The sequence below is a fragment of the Caretta caretta genome, chromosome 4 (assembly GCF_965140235.1).
Source record: "Caretta caretta isolate rCarCar2 chromosome 4, rCarCar1.hap1, whole genome shotgun sequence".
NCBI lineage: Eukaryota > Metazoa > Chordata > Testudines > Cheloniidae > Caretta > Caretta caretta.
In genome coordinates this window covers 134,385,342-134,409,452 of record NC_134209.1, presented here as the reverse complement: position 1 = coordinate 134,409,452, position 24,111 = coordinate 134,385,342, and the positions used below count along the sequence as shown (strand labels likewise).

At 42.3% G+C, this 24,111-nt stretch overlaps 1 protein-coding gene across 11 annotated transcripts in view; it reads right to left on the bottom strand.

Annotated features, from left to right (window-relative positions):
* ZFYVE28 (zinc finger FYVE-type containing 28) overlaps positions 1-24,111 on the bottom strand; it is a 324,770-nt gene that overhangs the window by 123,865 nt on the left and 176,794 nt on the right. For 10 of the 11 annotated variants that reach the window (XR_012668216.1, XR_012668217.1, XM_075128096.1 and 7 more), the window contains one exon: positions 20,245-20,385. Coding sequence is in view for 7 of the 11 variants with exons in the window: in XM_075128096.1 (XP_074984197.1) it covers positions 20,245-20,385 (141 nt within the window). In the remaining 4 variants the exon portion in view is untranslated. Of the gene's footprint in view, positions 1-11,407; positions 11,595-20,244; positions 20,386-24,111 lie in introns of those variants that run through there. The other variant, XM_075128100.1, reaches the window with a different exon arrangement.

The window sequence follows — 24,111 nt, the reverse complement described above, 5'->3', positions numbered from 1 at the left end:
ATATTAAACCTCAACTTCCTTGTAAGGGATATGTATAATTATTCCTGCCACCACTGAAATGCAGCCATTTCTGGTTTGGAATGCAGAAGTTGAATAGTGCATAACCACCTCACCACAGTTTAGAACAGAAAGTGAAGAATACCATAGCCATTTCATATTGTAGAAGAAATTTGAGGAATAATGTAATTACACATCGTAAAATTTGGCAAGGAGTACTGAGATTAAAATCACTGCTACTACAAAAACTGGCCATTGGTTCTTTAATAATTACAAGTGATCAAGGCCTCAGCTCTCTGAAGATGGCACCATCAGCAGCACAGAATCCAACGGATTCACTAAGAGTGACCGTCACTGAACGGGATAGCTTCTGGACAGGAGAGGCAGCGTCTGAATCCTGGTGAGCCAGGCATGCCCAGCCTAGCCAAATAAACTCTCTAGAAAAAGACTGGGGTGGGGAGGAGGAAAAAAGCCAAACCTCTCATAACTATCTAACTAATTCTACACTAACAACAAAAACACTAACTAGAAACACTAAACTAACTAAAAAACAACAACTGCAGAACATGCTGAGGCACACACAAGGCAGACATGCTACAGCTCTGTCTCAGGCTGGGGCAGTAGAGAAGGAACTGAGGGCAGTTTGCCCATACAGCTCAGTACAACCCCATGAGGTTATAGAGAACATGCATGGGTTGAATGGACACCGCTAATGGAAAATCTCCTCTCAAAGGGTCTAGTGGCACATGCACACCTGAAGTGGAGTACCCATAGGGACACTAATTGAAGAAGCATGGTTATTACATTCCTAAGGACAGCCCAGGAGCTTGTTTGAGTCAAAGACCGGACAATTTGTACAGCTTTCAAAATTGTCAGAGGACTCTGCAAACAAAACCATCTCACGTTTACATAAACATGTTTTTCTGAAATCACTACATGTATTTCATAAATACAATTAGAAAAACTGGGAATGCTAATTCAGGGCATAGATAAATTGAGGGCTCTCTGCTATTAGCATGAACATGCATTGCATCAATGCAGAATGCTGGAAAAGCTAAATTTCTCTGCATTACAGGGTTAATGGACTGAGGCAAATTAAAGTTTCATTGCTCCAAAATTGAGTAATTCAAAGAAAGGCCGACATCACTGCTTCTCTCATCAGCACACAATAAAGTAATATCTAACAGCTAGCCTTAGACTCAAACCAAAATCCCAGATTTCAACACCTAAGCACATTGGGATCCAGATCTGAAGTTTCGGGCTGGAATCATTTCTATCAATGAATTTAGTAATGACTACTTAAAGTCTGTTTCTTCTTGAAAGAGTATCTGCGTAAAAATGGCCGTGTCTTTTTTAGCAGATCTGTTCTCCACAGCCACTCAATCATGTTTACTTTCTTGATGAAAATTGAAGTTTATTGCTTTATACTTATGTTTGCACTGTAGAAAAAACCTCACAGTTTGAGAATATGAGCTGAATTCTATCAACAGAATTCTTAAAATTCAAGCTGCAGGGTCAAATTCTGTTCCCAGTTATACTTGTACAGTCCCCACCGAAAACAGTAGGGAATGCAGAGGTGTAACTAAGGGCAGAATCTGAGGATGAAGGGGTTGCACAAGTTTAAATGAGACTAGCATTATTTTTATTACCAGTAATAATGTATGAGTCGAACAGAATTGAGAATGAATTTCAGATGCCAAGGTGAATTTGTAGGACTATCAGTTGGAAAAATCATCTTTATTTATTTGCAAAAGGAGTAAACTTGATTCAGTAGGAGAAAATGAACATGGCTCTTTTGGTGTTATTTTTACAGAGCCTTTTTTTTTTTTTTTTAAAGAGGAGAGATGCATTTTTCATAATTGGTAGATTTTTCCATCTGCATCTCTTGGTTAATATAAAGAGCAAACAGTATAGAAAGTCCTGTGGCTGCAGAATCCACCCCCTTGCCCACCTCTTGCTGCAGAATTGTGTTCCAGATCCTGAGCTTTTATTTACAAACAAAATATTTCTAACCCTCATGGCTCTGAAGATCTTTGAAAATGTGAAAACAAACCAATGAAGTATCATCTTCCTGAGTTTGCCCACAGCAAAACAAAAACAAAACAAACAAAAAAACCAGCAACCCCCAAATCCTCCAATACTGCCAACCTCAAGCTTTCAGAAGTCATAAATAGATACCCCGCCCCCCAAAATCACGAGATTTAAAAAATAATGAATTTTGGATTCTTTTATTCCAGTTTTTGAGCCACTAAGATACAGTTGGTTTGCAAGATTTCCTCCACAATCATGAAGACTAGAAACTTACATTAAAAAAAGATGAGATTCTCATGTTATTAAAAAAAAAACCAAAAAACAAGAAACTGAAGCCTTATGAAAAATACCAAACATCATGAGACTTGCAATAACCTTGAGAGAGTTAGCAACACAGAGGTGTTAACTGCACCATTCATCTCAGAGAGTGAACTCTGACACCTAAAGATGTAAATAACTGTTTCACTGCCAATCGATTTAGCAGAAACACACAATTGATGTACTTAGTTATTCCACAGTCTCTCCTGTACCCTTAGGTGCCTATAGCTCTGCTGCCAAAGTCACTAGCTTCCCCGTTCTAGGATGCAGTTAAGCATAGTCAGTACAAAACTGAAAGCATGCCAATAGTGCAAAATAAACTAAACTTAATATCAAGTAACAACTGCTTTTGTACAGAGTATTTTACAGTTTCATATTTAAAGAAAAAACTTGATTTTTTTCAGTTAAAGAGCTGCTGCAGAACTTTCCACCTGCTGTGATATCTGGAAACTGCCAAAGAATTTAGGTCTCACTTGCTTTGGAGTATATGAGGTCTTGCCCTTTGATAATACCATTGTCTCATAAACTAATACTTTGCACTGTAGGCTGAAGTTTCCTGCAGCTTTAAATTGTCTTAAATGCTTAATTTTTTTAAGCAGCCCGCTCTTTGGTGCAAAATATGCCTGGTCTCCAACGGATGCCTGTCCTGCCTCTGGCCTTTCTACTGGAAGACTGAGCAGAGGTAACACAATGAAAGAAATTAAGCCACCTGGAAGGCTTTTAGGCTGCACTGTACATTTATAATGTACTATGATATTCTTAACTGTTACTGATTTATATTGTTCCAGTTTCTTACAGTGTCACAATGAAGTACTTTTGTATTGAACAAAGGATGACATACAAAGCAGAGTTATTTTTCCCAAACTGGGAAAATTCTGTGCAATTCACTTCATAAAGATATTTATTTCTCAAACATAAAAGAGTGCATTATGTGTTCAAAATGAAAAGCGTGATAACCACTTCCACAGTCTACTACCTGGTTAGGCCCATCACTCTTTTGTATTACTCTTAGACACTCTCCTCAGTTCTGCAATTTTACTTCAACAATTTTCCATGATTGTAATACAATGAACTTTGACACAACCTCCTTCCTAAACATAAAATTGGGTACAGAAAGTTGGATCTTCATATTTATATGCTAGAAAAGAAAGGAACTCAGTATTATGTCCTGTTACTCCCCACTTCCCCCAGGGTAAAGTTAGGCAGAGTTGACGCTGACCATGGGAAGTTCTGGGGTCAGGCTTGTTACACTTTTTAATGTGATCCCCAAATTTGGACAATGAGTTTTCCCCAGTTAGATTCAAATTCACAATATGATCACAATTATGGCACTCTACCACCCAATGTCAAAGTCCTTTCTACAATGCTGGCCCAACTTTTCCAAAAGATGCATAATTTGTTGCACTCAAGTCCTCCTCTTAACTGCTAAAAAAGAAAAATTAATTGTATTGTATGTAGAAAGAAGAGTTTCCTTTTTCATTATCCAATATCTTGCCAAGTCAAATTTCACCTTGTGCATTACTTTTATCACAGCACACAGAAGCAATATTCCATTCTATACTACAGTAACTTAAAGAATGGCAGTGTCATATTGTAATATTATATGAAGATACTTTCCATTTTCCATTACAGACAATGGACACATACTCTGCAGTGAGCTGGACTTGAATTCTGTGGTGATGTTCCTGGACTCTGGGGTATTCTGGAAATTCTCTAGCATCTTCATTTTAAAAAAAATGAGGTCTTACATGAATTAAATACGAAAATACATGCTTCAAAAGAGTAATGGTTAAACTTCAGCCATAAAGGCAACAAACATTTTTTATTTTTAAATAAAAGTTTAGATTCTGGAGTACAACTCTGGGGTAAAGCTGGAGTCCACAGAAATTTTTATGGCCACATCATCCACAAGACTAACTACAGAGCCCCTGTCATATTTTATTTATATTCCTATCTTCCAAATCATATTACTTAATTTCCATTGCCCAATCACATCCCTTCTTCGCACACTACTCTACGTAATAAACCCATTAAACTTGTAGATTAATTCCATCCATATACATGGCACACAGCAGTACTCCCTTACTATAATGGCCTTTATTGACATGAGACTCAGCTCACTTAAATACTGCTGCTGTCATAAATATAAAGGGAAGGGTAAACCCCTTTGAAATCCCTCCTGGCCAGGGGAAAGCTCCTCTCACCTGTAAAGGGTTAAGAAGCTAAAGGTAACCTCCCTGGCACCTGACCAAAATGACCAATGAGGAGACAAGATACTTTCAAAAGCTGGGAGGAGGGAGAGAAACAAAGGGTCTGTGTGTCTGTCTATATGCTGGTTTCTGCCGGGGATAGACCAGGAATGGAGTCTTAGAACTTTTAGTAAGTAATCTAGCTAGGTATGTGTTAGATTATGATTTCTTTAAATGGCTGAGAAAAGAATTGTGCTGAATAGAATAACTATTTCTGTCCGTGTATCTTTTTTGTAACTTAAGGTTTTGTCTAGAGGGGTTCTCTATGTTTTTGAATCTAATTACCCTGTAAGATATCTACCATCCTGATTTTACAGGGGGGATTTCTTTATTTCTATTTACTTCTATTTTTTTATTAAACGTCTTCTTGTAAGAAAACTGAATGCTTTTTCATTGTTCTCAGATCCAAGGGTTTGGGTCTATGGTCACCTATGCAAATTGGTGAGGCTTTTTATCCAACATTTCCTAGGAAAGGGGGGGGTGCAAGTGTTGGGAGGATTGTTTCATTGTTCTTAAGATCCAAGGGTCTGGGTCTGTAGTCACCTAGGCAAATTGGTGAGGCTTTTTACCAAACCTTGTCCAGGAAGTGGGGTGCAAGGTTTTGGGAAGTATTTTGGGGGGAAAGACGCGTCCAAACAGCTCTTCCCCAGTAACCAGTATTTGTTTGGTGGTGGTAGCGGCCAATCCAAGGACAACGGGTGGAATATTTTGTACCTTGGGGAAGTTTTGACCTAAGCTGGTAAAGATAAGCTTAGGAGGTTTTTCATGCAGGTCCCCACATCTGTACCCTAGAGTTCAGAGTGGGGGAGGAACCTTGACAGCTGCTCTTAGTGATTAAAGGAAAACGAGGTTAAAGGAATGTGAAGAGAGATCTGATTGGTTGAAGCAAAGTGGAATAGTTATTTTAAACACTCTTAGCCCTGGTCTACACTAGGACTTTAGATCGAATTTAGCAGCGTTAAATCGATTTAAACCTGCACCCGTCCACACAATGAAGCCCTTTATTTCGACTTAAAGGGCTCTTAAAATCGATTTCCTTACTCCACCCCTGACAAGTGGATTAGCGCTTAAATCGACGTTGCCGGCTCGAATTTGGGGTACTGTGGACACAATTCGATGGTATTGGCCTCCGGGAGCTATCCCAGAGTGCTCCATTCTGACCGCTCTGGACAGCGCTCTCAACTCAGATGCACTGGCCAGGTAGACAGGAAAAGAACCGCGAACTTTTGAATCTCATTTCCTGTTTGGCCAGCGTGGCAAGCTGCAGGTGACCATGCAGAGCTCATCAGCAGAGGTGACCATGATGGAGTCCCAGAATCGCAAAAGAGCTCCAGCATGGACTGAACGGGAGGTACGGGATCTGATCGCTGTTTGGGGAGAGGAATCCGTGCTATCAGAACTCCGTTCCAGTTTTCGAAATGCCAAAACCTTTCTGAAAATCTCCCAGGGCATGAAGGACAGAGGCCATAACAGGGACCCGAAGCAGTGCCGCGTGAAACTGAAGGAGCTGAGGCAAGCCTACCAGAAAACCAGAGAGGCGAACGGCCGCTCTGGGTCAGAGCCCCAAACATGCCGCTTCTATGATGAGCTGCATGCCATTTTAGGGGGTTCAGCCACCACTACCCCAGCCGTGTTGTTTGACTCCTTCAATGGAGATGGAGGCAATACAGAAGTAGGTTTTGGGGACGAAGAAGATGATGAGGAGGAGGTTGTAGATAGCTCACAGCAAGCAAGCGGAGAAACCGGTTTTCCCGACAGCCAGGAACTGTTTCTCACCCTAGACCTGGAGCCAGTACCCCCCGAACCCACCCAAGGCTGCCTCCTGGACTCAGCAGGCGGAGAAGGGACCTCTGGTGAGTGTACCTTTTAAAATGCTATACATGGTTTAAAAGCAAGCATGTGAAAGGATTACTTTGCCCTGGCATTTGCGGTTCTGCCTTTGCAAAAGGTTTCTGGGGAGGGCAGCCTTATTTCGTCCTTCATGGTAGGACACTTTACCACTCCAGGCCAGCAACACGTACTGGGGAATCACTGTAGAACAAAGCATTGCAGTGTATGTTTGCTGGCATTCAACCAAAATCCGTTCACGCGGTGGGAGGAGGCAAAATGCGACCTTGTAACGAAAGCACATGTGCTATGTATGTAATGTTAACTTTCAAGGTTTACCCTGAAAGAGTGTAGCCACTGTTTTATAAAATGTGTCTTTTTAAATACCGCTGTCCCTTTTTTTTTCTCCACCAGCTGCATGTGTTTCAATGATCACAGGATCTTCTCCTTCCCAGAGGCTAGTGAAGCTTAGAAAGAAAAAAAAACGCACTCGCGATGAAATGTTCTCCGAGCTCATGCTGTCCTCCCACACTGACAGAGCACAGACGAATGCGTGGAGGCAAATAATGTCAGAGTGCAGGAAAGCACAAAATGACCGGGAGGAGAGGTGGAGGGCTGAAGAGAGTAAGTGGCGGGCTGAAGAGAGTAAGTGGCGGGCTGAAGACAGGGCTGAAGCTCAAAGGTGGCGGCAGCGTGATGAGAGGAGGCAGGATTCAATGCTGAGGCTGCTGCAGGACCAAACCAGTATGCTCCAGTGTATGGTTGAGCTGCAGCAAAGGCAGCTGGAGCACAGACTGCCACTGCAGCCCCTCTGTAACCAACCGCCCTCCTCCCCAAGTTCCATAGCCTCCACACCCAGACGCCCAAGAACACGGTGGGGAGGCCTCCGGCCAACCAGCCACTCCCCCACAGAGGATTGCCCAAAAAAAAGAAGGCTGTCATTCAATAAATTTTAAAGTTGTAAACTTTTAAAGTGCTGTGCTTAAAGTGCTGTGTGGCATTTTCCTTCCCTCCTCCACCACCCCTCCTGGGATACCTTGGTAGTCATCCCCCTATTTGTGTGATGAATGAATAACGAATGCATGACTGTGAAGCAGCAATGACTTTATTGGCTCTGCAAGCAATGATTAAAGGGAGGAGGGGAGGGTGGTTAGCTTACAGGGAAGTAGAGTGAACCAAGGGGCGGGGGGGTTCATCAAGGAGAAACAAACAGAACTTTTACACCGTAGCCTGGCCAGTCATGAAACTGTTTTTCAAAGCTTCTCTGATGCGTACCGCGCCCTCCTGTGCTCTTCTAACCGCCCTGGTGTCTGGCTGCGCGTAACCAGCAGCCAGGCGATTTGCCTCAACCTCCCACCCCGCCATAAACGTCTCCCCCTTACTCTCACAGATATTGTGGAGCACACAGCAAGCAGTAATAACAGTGGGAATATTGGTTTCGCTGAGGTCTAAGCGAGTCAATAAACTGCGCCAGCGCGCCTTTAAACGTCCAAATGCACATTCTACCACCATTCTGCACTTGCTCAGCCTGTAGTTGAACAGCTCCTGACCACTGTCCAGGCTGCCTGTGTACGGCTTCATGAGCCATGGCATTAAGGGGTAGGCTGGGTCCCCAAGGATACATATAGGCATTTCAACATCCCCAACAGTTATTTTCTGGTCTGGGAATAAAGTCCCTTCCTGCAGCTTTTGAAACAGACCAGAGTTCCTGAAGATGCGAGCATCATGCACCTTTCCCGGCCATCCCACGTTGATGTTGGTGAAACGTCCCTTGTGATCCACCAGAGCTTGCAGCACTATTGAAAAGTACCCCTTGCGGTTTATGTACTCGGCGGCTTGGTGCTCCGGTGCCAAGATAGGGATATGGGTTCCATCTATAGCCCCACCACAGTTAGGGAATCCCATTGCAGCAAAGCCATCCACTATGACCTGCACATTTCCCAGGGTCACTACCCTTGATATCAGCAGATCTTTGATTGCGTGGGCTACTTGCATCACAGCAGCCCCCACAGTAGATTTGCCCACTCCAAATTGATTCCCAACTGACCGGTAGCTGTCTGGCGTTGCAAGCTTCCACAGGGCTATCGCCACTCGCTTCTCAACTGTGAGGGCTGCTCTCATCTTGGTATTCATGCGCTTCAGGACAGGGGAAAGCAAGTCACAAAGTTCCATGAAAGTGCCCTTACGCATGCGAAAGTTTCGTAGCCACTGGGAATCGTCCCAGACCTGCAACACTATGCGGTCCCACCAGTCTGTGCTTGTTTCCCGAGCCCAGAATCGGCGTTCCACAGCATGAACCTGCCCCATTAGCACCATGATGCATGCATTGTCAGGGCCCATGCTTTCAGAGAAATCTGTGTCCATGTCCTGATCACTCACGGGACCGCGCTGACGTCGCCTCCTCGCCCGGTATCGCGTTGCCATGTTTTGGTGCTGCATATACTGCTGAATAATGCGTGTGGTGGTTAATGTGCTCCTAATTGCCAAAGTGAGCTGAGCGGGCTCCATGCTTGCCGTGGTATGGCGTCCGCACAGAAAAAAGGCGCGGAACGATTGTCTGCCGTTGCTCTGACGGAGGGAGGGGCGACTGACGACACGGCTTACAGGGTTGGCTTCAGGGAGCTAAAATCAACAAAGGGGGTGCCTGTACATCAAGGAGTATTTCAGGCAGGACTGCACGGAGGGTTCCAATAAGAAATGGTGCACCTAAGTTATCGTTGTTATTGGAACAAGGAGGTTAGCCTGGCCTCTGATTGATACATGGCTAGATTTACCTCGCTGCACCTTCTCTGTGAGTGACTGCAGTGTGACCTAGAGGAATGAGTCCCCTAGACAGGGGAGGAGGCAAATGAGTACAAAACAAATCTGGTCTATTTCTTGTTTTGACCCACTCCATCTATCTTTTACATCTTTGGCTGGCAGCAGACGGTGCAGAAGGACTGCATGCCATCCACATCTCATGGCTGCTTGGCAGAAGATGGTACAGTACGCCTGCTAGCCATCCCCATCTCTTGCCTGCCTGGCAGAAGATGGTGCAATACGACTGCTAGCAATCCTCATCTCTTGCCTGCCTGGCAGAAGATGGTACAGTACGACTGCTAGCAGTCCGTATCGCCTGCCTGCTCACCATAAGACGGTTCAATAGGACTGACTGCAGGACTAAAGAGAATGACCTGGTCAAGTCACTCCAAATTTAGTCCCTGCGCCCATGTCTGCCCAGGCGCTCCCAGCCGACGCGGCCAGGAGCACCTCGGACACGATGAGGACGACTACCAATCGTATTGCACCGTCTGCTGCCAGAAGGCAAGGGGTTGCTGCTACTGTGCAGCAAAGCCGTACCGCGTCTGCCAGCACCCAGGAGACATAGGGTGACGGTTACCTGAGCGGGCTCCATGCTTGCTGTGGTATGGCGTCTGCACAGGTAACTCAGGAAAAAAGGCGCGAAATGATTGTCTGCCCTTGCTTTCACGGAGGGAGGGAGGGAACGGGGGCCTGACGACACGTACCCAGAACCACCCGCGACAATGTTTTAGCCCCATCAGAGCGCTCCATTGTGACTGCTCTGGACAGCACTCTCAGATGCCCGATTGTTTGCCATTGCTCTGACGCTGGGAGGGGCGCTTACAGGGTTGGCTTCAGGGAGCTAAAATCAACAAAGGGGGTGGCTTTACATCAAGGAGTATTTCAGGCAGGACTTCACAGAGGGTTCCAATAAGAAATGGTGCACCTAAGTTATTGTCCTTATTGGAGCAAGAAGGTTAGCCTGGCCTCTGATTGATACATGGCTAGATTTACCTCGCTGCACCTTGACTGCAGTGTGATCTAGAAGAATGAGTCCCCTAGACAGGGGAGGGGGGGGAAGCAAATGAGTACAAAACAAATCTGGTCTATTTCTTGTTTTGACCCACTCCATCTATCTTTTACATCTTTGGCTGGCAGCAGACGGACTGCATGCCATCCACATCTCATGACTGCTCGGCAGAAGATGGTACAGCACGACTGCTAGCAGTCCGTATCGCCTGCCCGCTCACCATAAGACGGTTCAATAGGACTGACTGCAGGACTAAAGAGAATGACCTGGTCAAGTCACTCCAAATTTAGTCCCTGTGCCCATGTCTGCCCAGGCGCTCCTGATCGACCTCACAGAGGCGACCAGGAGCACCTCAGACATGACGATGACGGCTACCAGTCGTACTGTACCGTCTGCTGCCACAAGGCAAGGGGTTGCTGCTACTGTGTAGCAATGCCGTACCGCGTCTGCCAGCACCCAGGAGACATAGGGTGACGGTTACCTGAGCGGGCTCCATGCTTGCCATGGTATGGCGTCTGCACAGGTAACTCAGGAAAAAAGGCGCGAAATGATTGTCTGCCCTTGCTTTCACGGGGGGAGGGAGGGAACGGGAGGCTGACGATATGTACCCAGAACCACCCGCGACAATGTTTTAGCCCCATCAGGCATTGGGATCTCAACCCAGAATTCCAATGGGCAGCGGAGACTGCGGGAACTGTGGGATAGCTACCCACAGTGCAACGCTCCGGAAGTCGACGCTTGCCTCGGTACTGTGGAAGCGCTCCGCCGAGTTAATGCACTTAATGCACTTAGAGCATTTACTGTGGGGACACACACACTCGAATTTATAAAACCGATTTCTAAAAAACCGACTTCTATAAATTCGACCTTATTCCGTAGTGTAGACATACCCTTACTGTGTGTCTGATAGATACTGTGTGACAATAACAGATTTTTGCTACCAAAACAGTTCTGAATCACATTGCTTCTCAGAGACATCATAGATCAGGGATTGGCAACCTTTGGCACGTGGCCTGTCAGGGAAATCCTCTGGCAAGCCGGGACGGTTTGTTTACCTGCAGTGTCTGCAGGTTTGGCTGATCACAGCTCCCACTGGCTGCAGTTCGCCGTTCCAGGCCAATGGGGTCTGCGGGAAGTGGCGCGGGCTACAGGGAATGGATCACTTGATGATTACCTGTTCTGTTCATTCCATCTGAGGCACCTGGCATTGGCCACTGTTGGAATACAGGATACTTGGCTAGGTGGATCTTTGGTCTGACCCAGTATGGCTGTTCTTATGTTCTAGGAGAGTGTCTTCGGCAGGCAGACAGAAGGTGGGCAGGATGCAGGTGCATATTCTCCCTCTCACCCCCCAATGGGCCCTGCAGAGATTCACAGCGTACTCAACTCATAATATTTGGTATTTTTCTCAAAATCACAACTCTGGTAGCTAAAGCCCAGATTTTTAAAGATATTTCAGTGTTGCTGCACTCAGTATTGCAATGCCTAACTGTTTTAGAAGCCTGAATCTCATTTTCTAAAGGATTTAGGCCCTTAGGAGACAAAATCCATTGACAGTAAATGTTTCTGTGTTTTACTCTGTAAGCTCTTTAAGTCATCAGTGGTCTCATTTTTTGTCTTATATTGCACAGTGTTTATTGTTGGTAGATAATAAGATACCCCTTACTAAAATCACATCACATCAGTTCATTGTGTCCAGTGTCATGCTGGACTTTATATGGGTCCCCAATATGCCATACAAGGACTGACTACAATTGTGTAATAAAGGACAGTGAAGTTACACCTTGATGAGAACAGATCCCTTTCTAATTTACTTTTGTGCAGGGTTTGGAAAACATTTTGGCCCAAGAGCCACATCTGGGTATGGAAATTGTATGGCAGGCCATGAATGCTCACAAAATTGGGATTGGGGTGCGGGAGGGAGTGAGGGCTCTGGCTGGGGGTACGGGCTCCAGGGCGGGGCCAAAAATGAGGAGTTCAGGGTGGGGGAGGGGGCTCTGGGCTGGGACAGAGGGCAGGAGGGGGATAAGGTCTGAAGCAGGGGATGGGGGCACCGGGGGATGGCTCAGGGGTGCAGACTCAGGACGGCGCTTACCTCAAGTGCCGTCTGGAAGCAGCGGCATGTCCCTCCTCCTGCTTCTATGTGGAGGCACGGCCAGGCGGCTCTGCAGCTCCCATTGGCAGGGATTCCCAGCCAATGGGAGCTGCAGGGGTGGCGCTTGGGGCAGGGGCAGCATGCGGAGTGGAGCCCCCTGGCTTCCCCTACATTTAGGAGCTGGAGGGGGGACATGCTGCTGCTTTCAGGAGCTGCGTGGAATGGCCCCCGACCCTGTTCCCCAGCTGGAGCGTCGGACTGGGGCAAGCCCCAGAGCTCGCTCCCCAGTGGGAACTCGAGGACCAGATTAAAACGGCTAGCGGGCTGGATGCAGCCCATGGGCCATAGTTTGCCCACCCCTGCTTTAGTGGGTCAAATTACCACATTGCTGAGAAACTTGTGACCTGCAGTGCTGGGAATAATTTTCATTAAACCATGCTTGGAACTGACTCATACATTGTTCTGAGAACGCGCTATATCATGCAGAGAAATTATTCTCATCATATTAAAACAAGAAGCAAGTGCTACCATTTAGAAACCTCTTTTAATATAAAGCATTTCTACACAGTATTAGAGGACTGAAAAGGCATCTCCATTAACAAGAAAAAAGTTGCTTTTAAACTTGGCCTGGTCAAGTATCATCACTGAACTTCTTTGCTAACACATCAATTCCAATAAAGTGGCTCAGGAATTATAATTTTTAAATCATCTTATTAACTCAAGTACAGAACTTAAACTAATTGGGGCCAAAGCCAGTTCATGCAGGGGGAGATCATTAATGCAGATGATTAGTCAAAAATGTGTGTACCATAGGCAAGGTCACAGTGCTGTAAAATATGAAACTTCAGCCCAAAATAGGTTCTATCATGTCTGGAAGTTTCTGAGTGGGATAAAAATTTATAAAATTTGACATCTACTCAAGAAATACCTCATGGAGTAATTTATATTGCAGGAAAAAATGTGTAAAGTGGGCTAAATGTTATATGTATTAAGATTTTGTACTCAAAATTTGCAAATTTCAGTTAAATGTATCTTGTTTAGCTAACAGAATATACTTAACAGGCATTGCCACCATTGATGTAGTTTGAAAAATTAATGTATTACCACTAGACTGGAACTCAGATGACTTGAGTTCAAAGTTCTGGTTCTGCGACAGGCCTGCTGGTGACTTTGGACAAGTCACTTCACCTCTCTGTGCCTCAGTTTCCCCATCTGTAAAATGGGGATAATGATATCAACCTCCTTTGTAAAGTGTTCTGAGCTCTACTGATGAAAAGTGCTACATATGAGCTACTACTACTACCACCATCTTGGCCTGTGTACCTCATAATTTAAGGAAGTGTATATGTGATTGGGAGTCGTCATATATTGACATAAAACAGTTTAGGGCTTATCGTGAAGTATAAAATAGAGTAGCACAAAGATGAGTTCTGGCTTTGTTAGATATAGATTATAAACAGCAAATGCAAGATATAATATTAACAGGTGTGTGTGCTATAACAACGTAATACCACTGATATGCAAATACCAAAGCAAAAACAAGAATGCCATTTTTACAGTAAGTCACTATAATTGAAGCAAATTGTTATACTGCATTAATAAGTAAATGAAAATTGAAGCTTTAAAAACTTGCTCTTTATCTCAGCACCATGGTATCTAAGCAACTTGCCATGTTTGGTATCCAAGATATAGCAGCTTTAGAAGTTTTAAAAACTTAATTTTACTTTAAAAACATCATTTGATCATTACTCAAATAGCTTTTGAGTAAAATAGAGCTTTAAAAAAATTTAATATCTTGTTTGTAACTTTAGTCATTTTTTTTAAAAACTATGTTGACAGCCCTGGAGACTGAAATTTTCTATTGATCCACATGAAAAGCTAACATCATGAGCTGTGTCACTGTAACTCCTTCATTCCATCAGTATGCCTCAAAAGACTAGAAATCCTCCTTTTGGGTGGGGAAGATGGAAGATATTAGTTATATAAAATCCATGTCTAATATGTCTAATCTAAAATGTTAGTTCCTCGGGACAGGACCTGCATTGTTTGTCTATAAAGCATTATGCACACTAAAGCTGTTGTAGCCATATAAACTACTATCACCACGCTTCCATTAACTAGGATCTCTTTTTAAAACCTTAGATCCAAATCTGAGAAGTCTAGACAAAGATCTAAATTAAGTTTAAATTTCTGAAGGATCTTCTAAAATAAAATACAGTCTTTTCCTCAAAAGAATAAAGGTTAGTAAAATCTGTTAGTCTATTATGAATCTGCCATCAGTCCGAAATTATATTTTCTTTTCTATTTAAGAAAAGAAGGTATGAAGTTTAAGAATGACACTTGCTAATTAAGCAGGTACTGCCAGTCTAATTTGTTAAAGACAAACAACCCAAGAAGTAGGAGGAGAGATCAATCTAATTAATTAATTCCTAAGCTAGCTAAAAAGACAAAGGATACCAGTACTAGAAACCTATTCCAGTATAAGAAAAAAAGCAAATTAAGCTCATGCTGAAATCATGTCTCAGTCAACTTTCCTAAATGAGATTGTGGGGATAACCTCGCAGTGGGCTAAGGAAAGCAGAAATGATGGAAACTTGGGTACTAGACATTAACAGAAAAGTGCATCATACAAAGCCTGGGAATCTGATAAACCATGCTCTGCTGTTTCCAAGGTCCTGTTGAAAACTAACTCCTGAGGAAATTAAAATAGTATGTTTTTAAAATTTTCAGTATCATTAATAAAAATCACACACTTCTTTGCTATAAATGCTAAGTTTACACTGAGATATTTTCATACGTATATATTTGCAGTAAAATATTTTTGATACAAAAATTGGACCTTGGTTCTCCTTTCTTTCACAAGCACCTTCATGTCTTCTCAGATGCTGGAAAGTCTTCCCATCCTTATTCCCAAATACCTGCTCAAAACAAAAAACCTCTTTCCACAATTCCTCAAGCAACGGTTCTTATTTCTGCTCTTATGATCTAATTTCTTATAAACCGTAAAAAAGAAGCATAACTCTTTCTCTTGCAACTTTGTCTTTTTAGACAGAAAGCTCTTCAAGAAGAGACCTGTTTTTGTAAAACACCTAGAACACTCTGGGGGCTATAAAAATATGTTTAAAATAGGTCTAATTAATAAATATAATTATTTCATATACCATTGAACTAGGGTGTGATCTTTCCTGCAACACATCATTAAAGTGGCAATTTCTGCAAAGATTCTGGCATCTTGCATCAAACCATAGATAGAAAGTGTAAGCATTTTCAAGTCTTTCTGCTCTGGTAGCAGCAATTTTGTTTGACAACTGAACCTAAGCATAAAAGTCACCAGGAAAGTATTAGTGTCACAGCATGGGATGTCGTTCGAGGACACAGTCAACGGAACTGACCAGGGTTCTACCCCAGTATGACATTTCCTATATGACTAGGTGACTGCCACTTCTGTTAAATGTAACAACTGTAAAGATAAGTTAAGACAAAATGTGGCATCCTTGACTACATGCATCTAATTAGTAAGGATGGCAACTTTTGTGTGTGTGATCAGGTCCTAAGAATTGCTCTTTCCGGCTACTGCTCTACTGTGATAATGCACTGATTTGGTGACTACTTCCACTCTTCAGGAATTGGGCCTGCCTTAAAGTTAGTTGTCCTGCTTTTTCAATGTTCCTCTGAAATTTTTCAATGTTGTGCACATTTAAAGGTTTCTTTTAAAAATAAGAGTAGTGAAGACTACAGCCCCTCTGCAATATTGCCTTATACTAGACTTGCTGTTTGCCTGCAGCCATACTCCACAATCCACCACTGTTGACTGGTTTCAGAGTAACAGCCGTGTTAGTCTGTATTCGCAAAAAGAAAAGGAGTACTTGTGGCACCTTAGAGACTAACCAATTTATTTGAGCATGAGCTTTCGTGAGCTACAGAAGTGAGCTGTAGCTCACGAAAGCTCATGCTCAAATAAATTGGTTAGTCTCTAAGGTGCCACAAGTACTCCTTTTCTTTTCACTGTTGACTGGTGATAGCAAAGTAGCAAACGTTGAGAATCTGCAAAAGCAAACTGAGGTAATGAATATAAAACTTTGGTGAAATCCCTCCAGAGGTAATTATGGTAATTTGAACATGAGCTACTTCTATGGAAACATTCTCTCAAAAACTTTTGCAAGCCTTCTTTTAAGAGATGTCAGAAAGGAGAGCACATAGTACATTACTCTTTCCCTGTGTCCCTAGATTCAGCTCACTTAATATGGGTGCTTGGTATGTTAATGGTATACTGCTCTTCAATGTCATTTTCACCTGATTAATGGATGGTATTTTTCACCAAGTTAGCAACTCTTTTTTTGCAAGTCTTAGTGGTCTTATTGATCTAAGGAACAGTAAGCAATTCCAGAAAAAAAGCTAGTCAATACATTCTCTTTAGCATTCCTCTTCTTTTTAAATTGGCAGAGGTGTAAATGAAGTTTTATTCCTATCCATTCTATTTGTTCTCACATTCCACTGAAGACTTTTGTTTACCTCACCTGAACTTGCCACGCGATTACAGACATGAAAGTTGCGATATTACAACAGAAAAACTTCAAAACCAGACTCCAGGGAGAAACTGCTGAATTGGAATTCATTTGCAAATTGGATACAATTAACTTAGGCTTGAATAGAGACTAGGAATGGCTAAGTCAATATGCAAGGTAACCTATTTCTCCATGTTTTTTCCTTACACTCCCCCCCCCCTTCTCCAGATGATGAAGATGTCATCAATATAGCGCAAGTAGAGTAGGGGCTTTAGGGGACGAGAGCTGACGAAGCGTTGTTCTAAATCAGCCATAAAAATGTTGGCATACTGTGGGGCCATGCGGGTACCCATAGCAGTGCCGCTGATCTGAAGGTATACATTGTCCCCAAATGTGAAATAGTTATGGGTAAGGACAAAGTCACAAAGTTCAGCCACCAGGTTAGCCGTGACATTATCGGGGATAGTGTTCTTGACGGCTTGTAGTCCATCTTTGTGTGGAATGTTGGTGTAGAGGGCTTCTACCTAAAGCCCCTACTCTACTTGCGCTATATTGATGACATCTTCATCATCTGGACCCATGGAAAAGAAGCCCTGGAGGAATTCCACCATGATTTCAACAATTTCCATCCCACCACCAACCTCAGCCTGGTCCAGTCCACACAAGAGATCCACTTCCTGGACACTACAGTGCTAATAAACAATGGCCACATAAACACCACCCTATACCGGAAACCTACTGACCGCTATTCCTACCTGCATGCCTCCAGCTTTCACCCTGACCACACCACACGATCCATCGTCTACAGCCAAGCTCTGCGATACAACCGCATTTGCTCCAACCCCTCAGACAGAGACAAACACCTACAAGATCTCTGTCAAGCTTTCTTACAACTACAATACCCACCTGCAGAAGTAAAGAAACAGATTGAGAGAGCCAGAAGAGTTCCCAGAAGTTACCTACTACAGGACAGGCCTAACAAAAAAAATAACAGAACGCCACTAGCGGTCACCTTCAGCCCCCAACTAAAACCCCTCCAACGCATTATTAAGGATCTACAACCTATCCTAAAGGATGACCCAACACTCTCACAAGTCTTGGGAGACAGGCCAGTCCTTGCCTACAGACAGCCCCGCAACCTGAAGCAAATACTCACCAACAACCACATACCACACAACAGAACCACTAACCCAGGAACTTATCCTTGCAACAAAGCCCGTTGCCAATTTTGCCCACATATCTATTCAGGGGACACCATCACAGGGCCTAATAACATCAGCCACACTATCAGAGGCTCGTTCACCTGCACATCCACCAATGTGATATATGCCATCATGTGCCAGCAATGCCCCTCTGCCATGTACATTGGTCAAACTGGACAGTCTCTACGTAAAAGAATAAATGGACACAAATCAGATGTCAAGAATTCTAACATTCATAAACCAGTCGGAGAACACTTCAATCTCTCTGGTCACGCAATCACAGACATGAAGGTCGCTATCTTAAAACAAAAAAACTTCAAATCCAGACTCCAGCGAGAAACTGCTGAATTGGAATTCATTTGCAAATTGGATACTATTAATTTAGGCTTAAATAGAGACTGGGAGTGGCTAAGTCATTATGCAAGGTAGCCTGTTTCCTCTTGTTTTTTCCTACCCCCCCTCCCCCAGATGTTCTGGTTTAACTTGGATTTAAACTTGGAGAGTGGTCAGTTTAGATGAGCTATTACCAGCAGGAGAGTGAGTTTGTGTGTGTATGGGGGTGGGGGGGATGTGAGAAAACCTGGATCTATGCAGGAAATAGCCCGACTTGACTATGTAAAGAGTTGTCACTTTGGATGGGCTAGCACCAGCAGGAGAGTGAATTTGTGTGGGGGGGTGGAGGGTGAGAAAACCTGGATTTGTGCTGGAAATGGCCCACCTGTTGATCACTTTAGATAAGCTATTACCAGCAGGACAGTGGGGTGGGAGGAGGTATTGTTTCATATTCTCTGTGTGTATATAAAGTCTGCTGCAGTTTCCACGGTATACATCTGATGAAGTGAGCTGTAGCTCACGAAAGCTCATGCTCAAATAAATTGGTTAGTCTCTAAGGTGCCACAAGTACTCCTTTTCTTTTTAGATAAGCTATTGCCAGCAGGAGAGTAGGGTGGGGGGAGAGAAAACCTTTTGAAGTGATAAACACCCATTTTTTCATGGTCTGTGTGTATAAAAATATCCTCACTGCATTTTCCACTTTTATGCATCCGATGAAGTGAGCTGTAGCTCACGAAAGCTTATGTTCAAATAAATTGGTTAGTCTCTAAGGTACCACAAGTACTCCTTTTCTTTTTGCCAAAAAGTGTATGCTTAGAAAGGGAGAACTCTGGGACTGAGTTGGTCTGGGACTGATGATTTGGTTTCCTTTTAATTTTTTTTTCTTTCTTATCTGAGACCAGAAGTGGAGAGAGTAATGGCAGTAAGTGACCCAGTGAGGGTGTAACAGAGGATCCACAACCCCCCAGGGTTCAATGCTGCTGACTCTGCTAGGGCCCTGGGTCAGAGCTCATTGGAGTGGGCAGGCCTGGGCTCCCCTACATTATCCTCCCCCAGCTCAGTGGATGCTAACAACTAAGCCATCCACCCCACCAACCCTACTACCATGATCTAACTGATCTTTGCTGTTTCTCAGCCTTTTGCCACAGGATCTCACTTACAAAAAAGACCACAGTTTCAGTAAGTAATATCCTGATTCACTTTTTAAATAATAACAGATGTTATATACAAAGCAGATATGTTAGTAAACCCATAGAAAGACTCTGGTTCTTAATACAACTTACAGCTGAAATGCCTTGTCTTATGCAGTAGTAAGAAGTAAGGAAACCTTAGTTATCCCTTCTTATCTTCAAGGCTCTTTGCACTAAACAGAACATATTCTCTCCAAAACTTAACATCTAATTGAAAAGCCAATTGTTTTTCTCCATCTACATAAGTGACTGATGGGAAGCTACTCCTGCCATGTAATTTGAAGTTTAGGTAATTTGAAACAGTGAATACCATTAAAAACTTCAACATTTACAAAAGAAGTTAATGTATGGTAGTGTCTGAAATCCTGCAACATCTCAGATTCCAGATTTTGGTAACCACTGGTAAACTCTGACCATGGTATACAATATTTCATATGGGAAAAAATATCTAAACTTTATTGTATACATATTTACAAATCTTTAATTCAAGAGCAGTTGTTTGTAGATTTTGTTTATGCACAATTCTTTGAGAGCAAATGTGAAACACCTTTAGTTTAAGCAGGAATTCCATTGATCAAAGCCACGTTTCTTAAGGATCTAGTTATAATTCCAAAAATTAGGCAATAAATCTGTGTAAACAAAACAAACAAGATAAAACATAGCCGAGAACATGCCATTCTGGTTACCTGACAAGAGCGGAATTGGTTGACTAGCAATGTGCATCTTTGTGGGTCTTTTCTTCCATCCAAACAGTCCAATTCAGCTGCTACTTGATTTAGTTCTTCATCTGCGTAGTAGAACTGAGCAAGGAGCTGCGGGTCAGTCCTCTGCAATAAAGAGAAACACACAATATTACACTTATCTATCCCTTATTTGTCTTTACAGAAAAGACCCTTTGGTTAATTATTTACATTTAAAGGGAAACTAGTGTATGAACTGTTTTAGACCAGAACCCGACCAAAAGCTGTCAGAGTCTGACAGAGAGGAGGGGTTCTTGTTAGATACATAATTATGGGTAGTTTTTAAATTTTGACCCTCCAATAATTTAAAAAAAACTAAAGTCACTATTATTGCAGGACAAAGAGACTTATTACAACAAGCACTATCTCCAGAGTAGTACTGGCATGCTCAGCGATACTGATGCATAGTTACTCTGGCATAGTAAACAGCTGAATCATAAGTTTTATTTGTTAACCAAATCAAAATATGACACACTTCAGCTGTAGTCAAAACAAGCAAAAATCATTTTCCAAGACAAAAAGGACAGAAGTTAGTGAAGAAATCCTAATCTTCTAATAAAGAATTATACAACTGACTCTTCTGACTTTCCCCTCTCCAAAGTTTCCATGAGTCTACAGCCCACATTTCCTAAGCTATAACTGCACTGAGGTCACACATGCACACACCCCTATGAGCATTTTATTATTATCCTTTTAAAAGGACCTTATTAATTTACCAATTTTAATATTAGCAAAATACACATTCTGTAAAAAAACCAAAACCCTGAAGCCCTCACAGCACAACATACAAAAATGTTTACAGCTATATAACCCACAAGAAAGAATTTCATAACATAAATACCCTTTAGCAAAGATCAACATACAGTCACTATATTTCATAAGACAAACAAGTAACACCACTGGAACTGTTTATTGCCTACCAAGTTAAGATGTAGTGACTTTAGCTCTGTAAACTATGCTAAAATCACTTTAGTCAATATTTGTCTTAATGCTTCTCAATCACTAATCTAAAGGGGCAATAACAAAAAGCTAACCTGGTAACTGGCACACTGACTCTTGTCCTTAAACAACTCATTGTGCATAAGCTTAATGAGTTTCAAGCTGTCTCTTATATCATTATGAGCTGAAAAGCCTTTAAAGTAAGATCTCAAACAATGTGAAGCTTGAAACAAGTCAATGCAGCCTTTAGTAAGGGAGCTGAACAAGAACATATTGTACTTTAAATGTTTGGAGAAAATATTTTTCCCCTTGTCAGCAGAAAGTCACACACTTATCGTGAAATAAACAGAAAAATACCTGAATGCATCCGATGAAGTGAGCTGTAGCTCACGAAAGCTTATGCTCAAATAAATTTGTTAGTCTCTAAGGTGCCACAAGTACTCCTTTTCTTTTTGCGAATACAGACTAACACAGCTGCTACTCTGAAACCTATAAAATACCTATAAACTTTACCAATTTAGAGCATCTCTGGATTTATTCTCCTCCTTTCAGTCCCTTTGTTGTCACCTACTACTGAAGATCTGAAGTACAGTAACCAAGTATTAGCTGTTAAACATTCACAGACTTTTACAGTAGTTTTCCCCTATGCTTGTATTAGGGAGGAGAATGAAGCTTAGGGAAATAATTAAGAGATATAGAATTTAAAGTTAAAGCACCATGAGTATGGTCAGAGGGGAAAATATGTCTAACTGAGCTGCTGCCTGCTACGACTTGTTTTGCTAAAAATCTCTGTATTTGCTCAATAAGTTTCCAAACTGCAGCCCGGATCTCAACAACAGAACTCCAGCGCCTTGGGACTCACATTCCACCACCACCTACAGACCTGTAACCCACACCAGGCTCTTCAAACCATCAGACTTTTGCCTCTAAAGCTCTGGATGCTCTACCATTGCCATCTGGCTGCCTGATCTAAAAACTTTCTTCCACTTCTCTCCAGCTACCAAACCACTCCTGCTGCCAACCTCCACAATAAGTTCTTCTCCGTTATTTTCTCCTTCACGTTCTCACTCTACTGCCCTTTCCATTTCTTCATCTTCCATCTATCTCCCTGTTCCTCTCTTCCATCCCCACAATCTCTTTGTTACTGTTCCCTTCTCTCTCGTTCAGAAAAGGACAAGCAGAACCTCCAAAGCAAATTCATCCTTATTTTTGTTACACTTTCCTCTTGTCCTCTACCCACTACTTCTCTCTGACATATCACATCTACTCAGACTGTTAGCTCCTCAGGCCAGGGACCTGTCTTTCTGGTATATTTTGAAAGGTATCAGGTACAATTCTGGGTGCATTCTGTAAGAAATATTGCTTACCCTCTTGCTGGAAGTTTTACTAAAAAATGCCAGGTATTGAAGGGCAGATTATGTGGTCCCAAAACTCGATGGATGGGCAGCTGCCCCCAAACCAAGGGTAGAAAAGCAGCTGAAATGCCACACCGTTCCCAGCACAAAGCCTGATTGCTTTTGCTTTCTGAGCGAGTGGTGAATTTGACCCTTAGTTTCTAAGGTCACCACAGTGTTCCTTTTTCAGTCCTATAAGGACTGGTAGTTAAGTCCCAGAGGCAAAGTTTTAGTGAGACACGGCTGAGTCCTATAGCTTACTGCTTTCTAAATTATTTCAGCCTGTTGAATATTAGTTTTAAACAGATTTTGATATTTCTTTGAAAATAATTAGTTGCAGAAATCAAAGTGTTAAATCCCTTTACAGCAAGGAAGGCATGATTTTTAAATGAATTTAGCTAAACTACCCTGCAGAAGCAAATATAGAAGTTAAATAATTATGGTCTTAAGCAAAAATATGAAGCTGACTTTTGAGCTCTCACATGACTGATCTTTCAAATTGGAGGATAAGAAGCTTTAATTGAGTTCTCTGCTGTGTTGTGTTCTGTTGCCGATTAGTGGCATAATCTTTGATTAATTATGTCAATCATATGTGGTCTATAGCAAGATGAAGCTGCATGAAACTAAATCTCCCAGCAGGGGTCACGTGAAGTGAATAACCACAACTTTCTGAATTCAATTTACACTTGATTAGCAGCAGTAAAGAGAAAGATAGTATCAAAGTCTCAGTGCTAATTTTCTTTTTCAAACTATGCAAAATATGGTTCAAATGATCCAGTCTGAAATTACTTATTAGTTTTTCCTGGATTGGTGTGAAATAGTATTGCAAATGTTTAAATCAACCCTTCTGATGCCAAATGAGGAATCTGGTTTAGAAGCACTTGCATGCCAAAGAGGTAATATATAATGTGAAACCCGCTGTTAAATGATTTTTGGTAAAATGTTGATTTTGGACAGTGTTAAAATGGAGTTTGTTCTTTTGGACTACATTTTGAATCAAAGCAGATTTAGAACAACTTGATACATACCAAGAAGATTAACAAGACAAGTGAGTGACATGAGTGACACATTTCTTAAGCCCCAACTTTAAGATGTTATTACTTTCGATTTAAAAAAAAGATGTTTAGAATTCATAACCTTATGACACTTAAATCATCATCCTTGTCACTTGTATAGCACTAACAATGTGGATGGCCCTGTACAGAGGAGTGTGAAGAGTATCAGGTTGAGAGAGGCATAGTCTTTTAATCTTAAATATGTATTATTTATTTATAAAACTGCAATTCTGAAGCTGAGAAGAAAATTATACTTACATAGCTCAGAAAGAAGAAAAGTGATAAGTCAATCCCCCATACTATCTGAAAGAAGTTACTAAGGCTCTGATCCTGTCAGCTCATAAACATGGAGAAATCCCTGCACAAGGAGCACTGTTCAAGTCAAAAGTGCACTCCCTTAACATGAAGCTTAGGTATTCATCCTT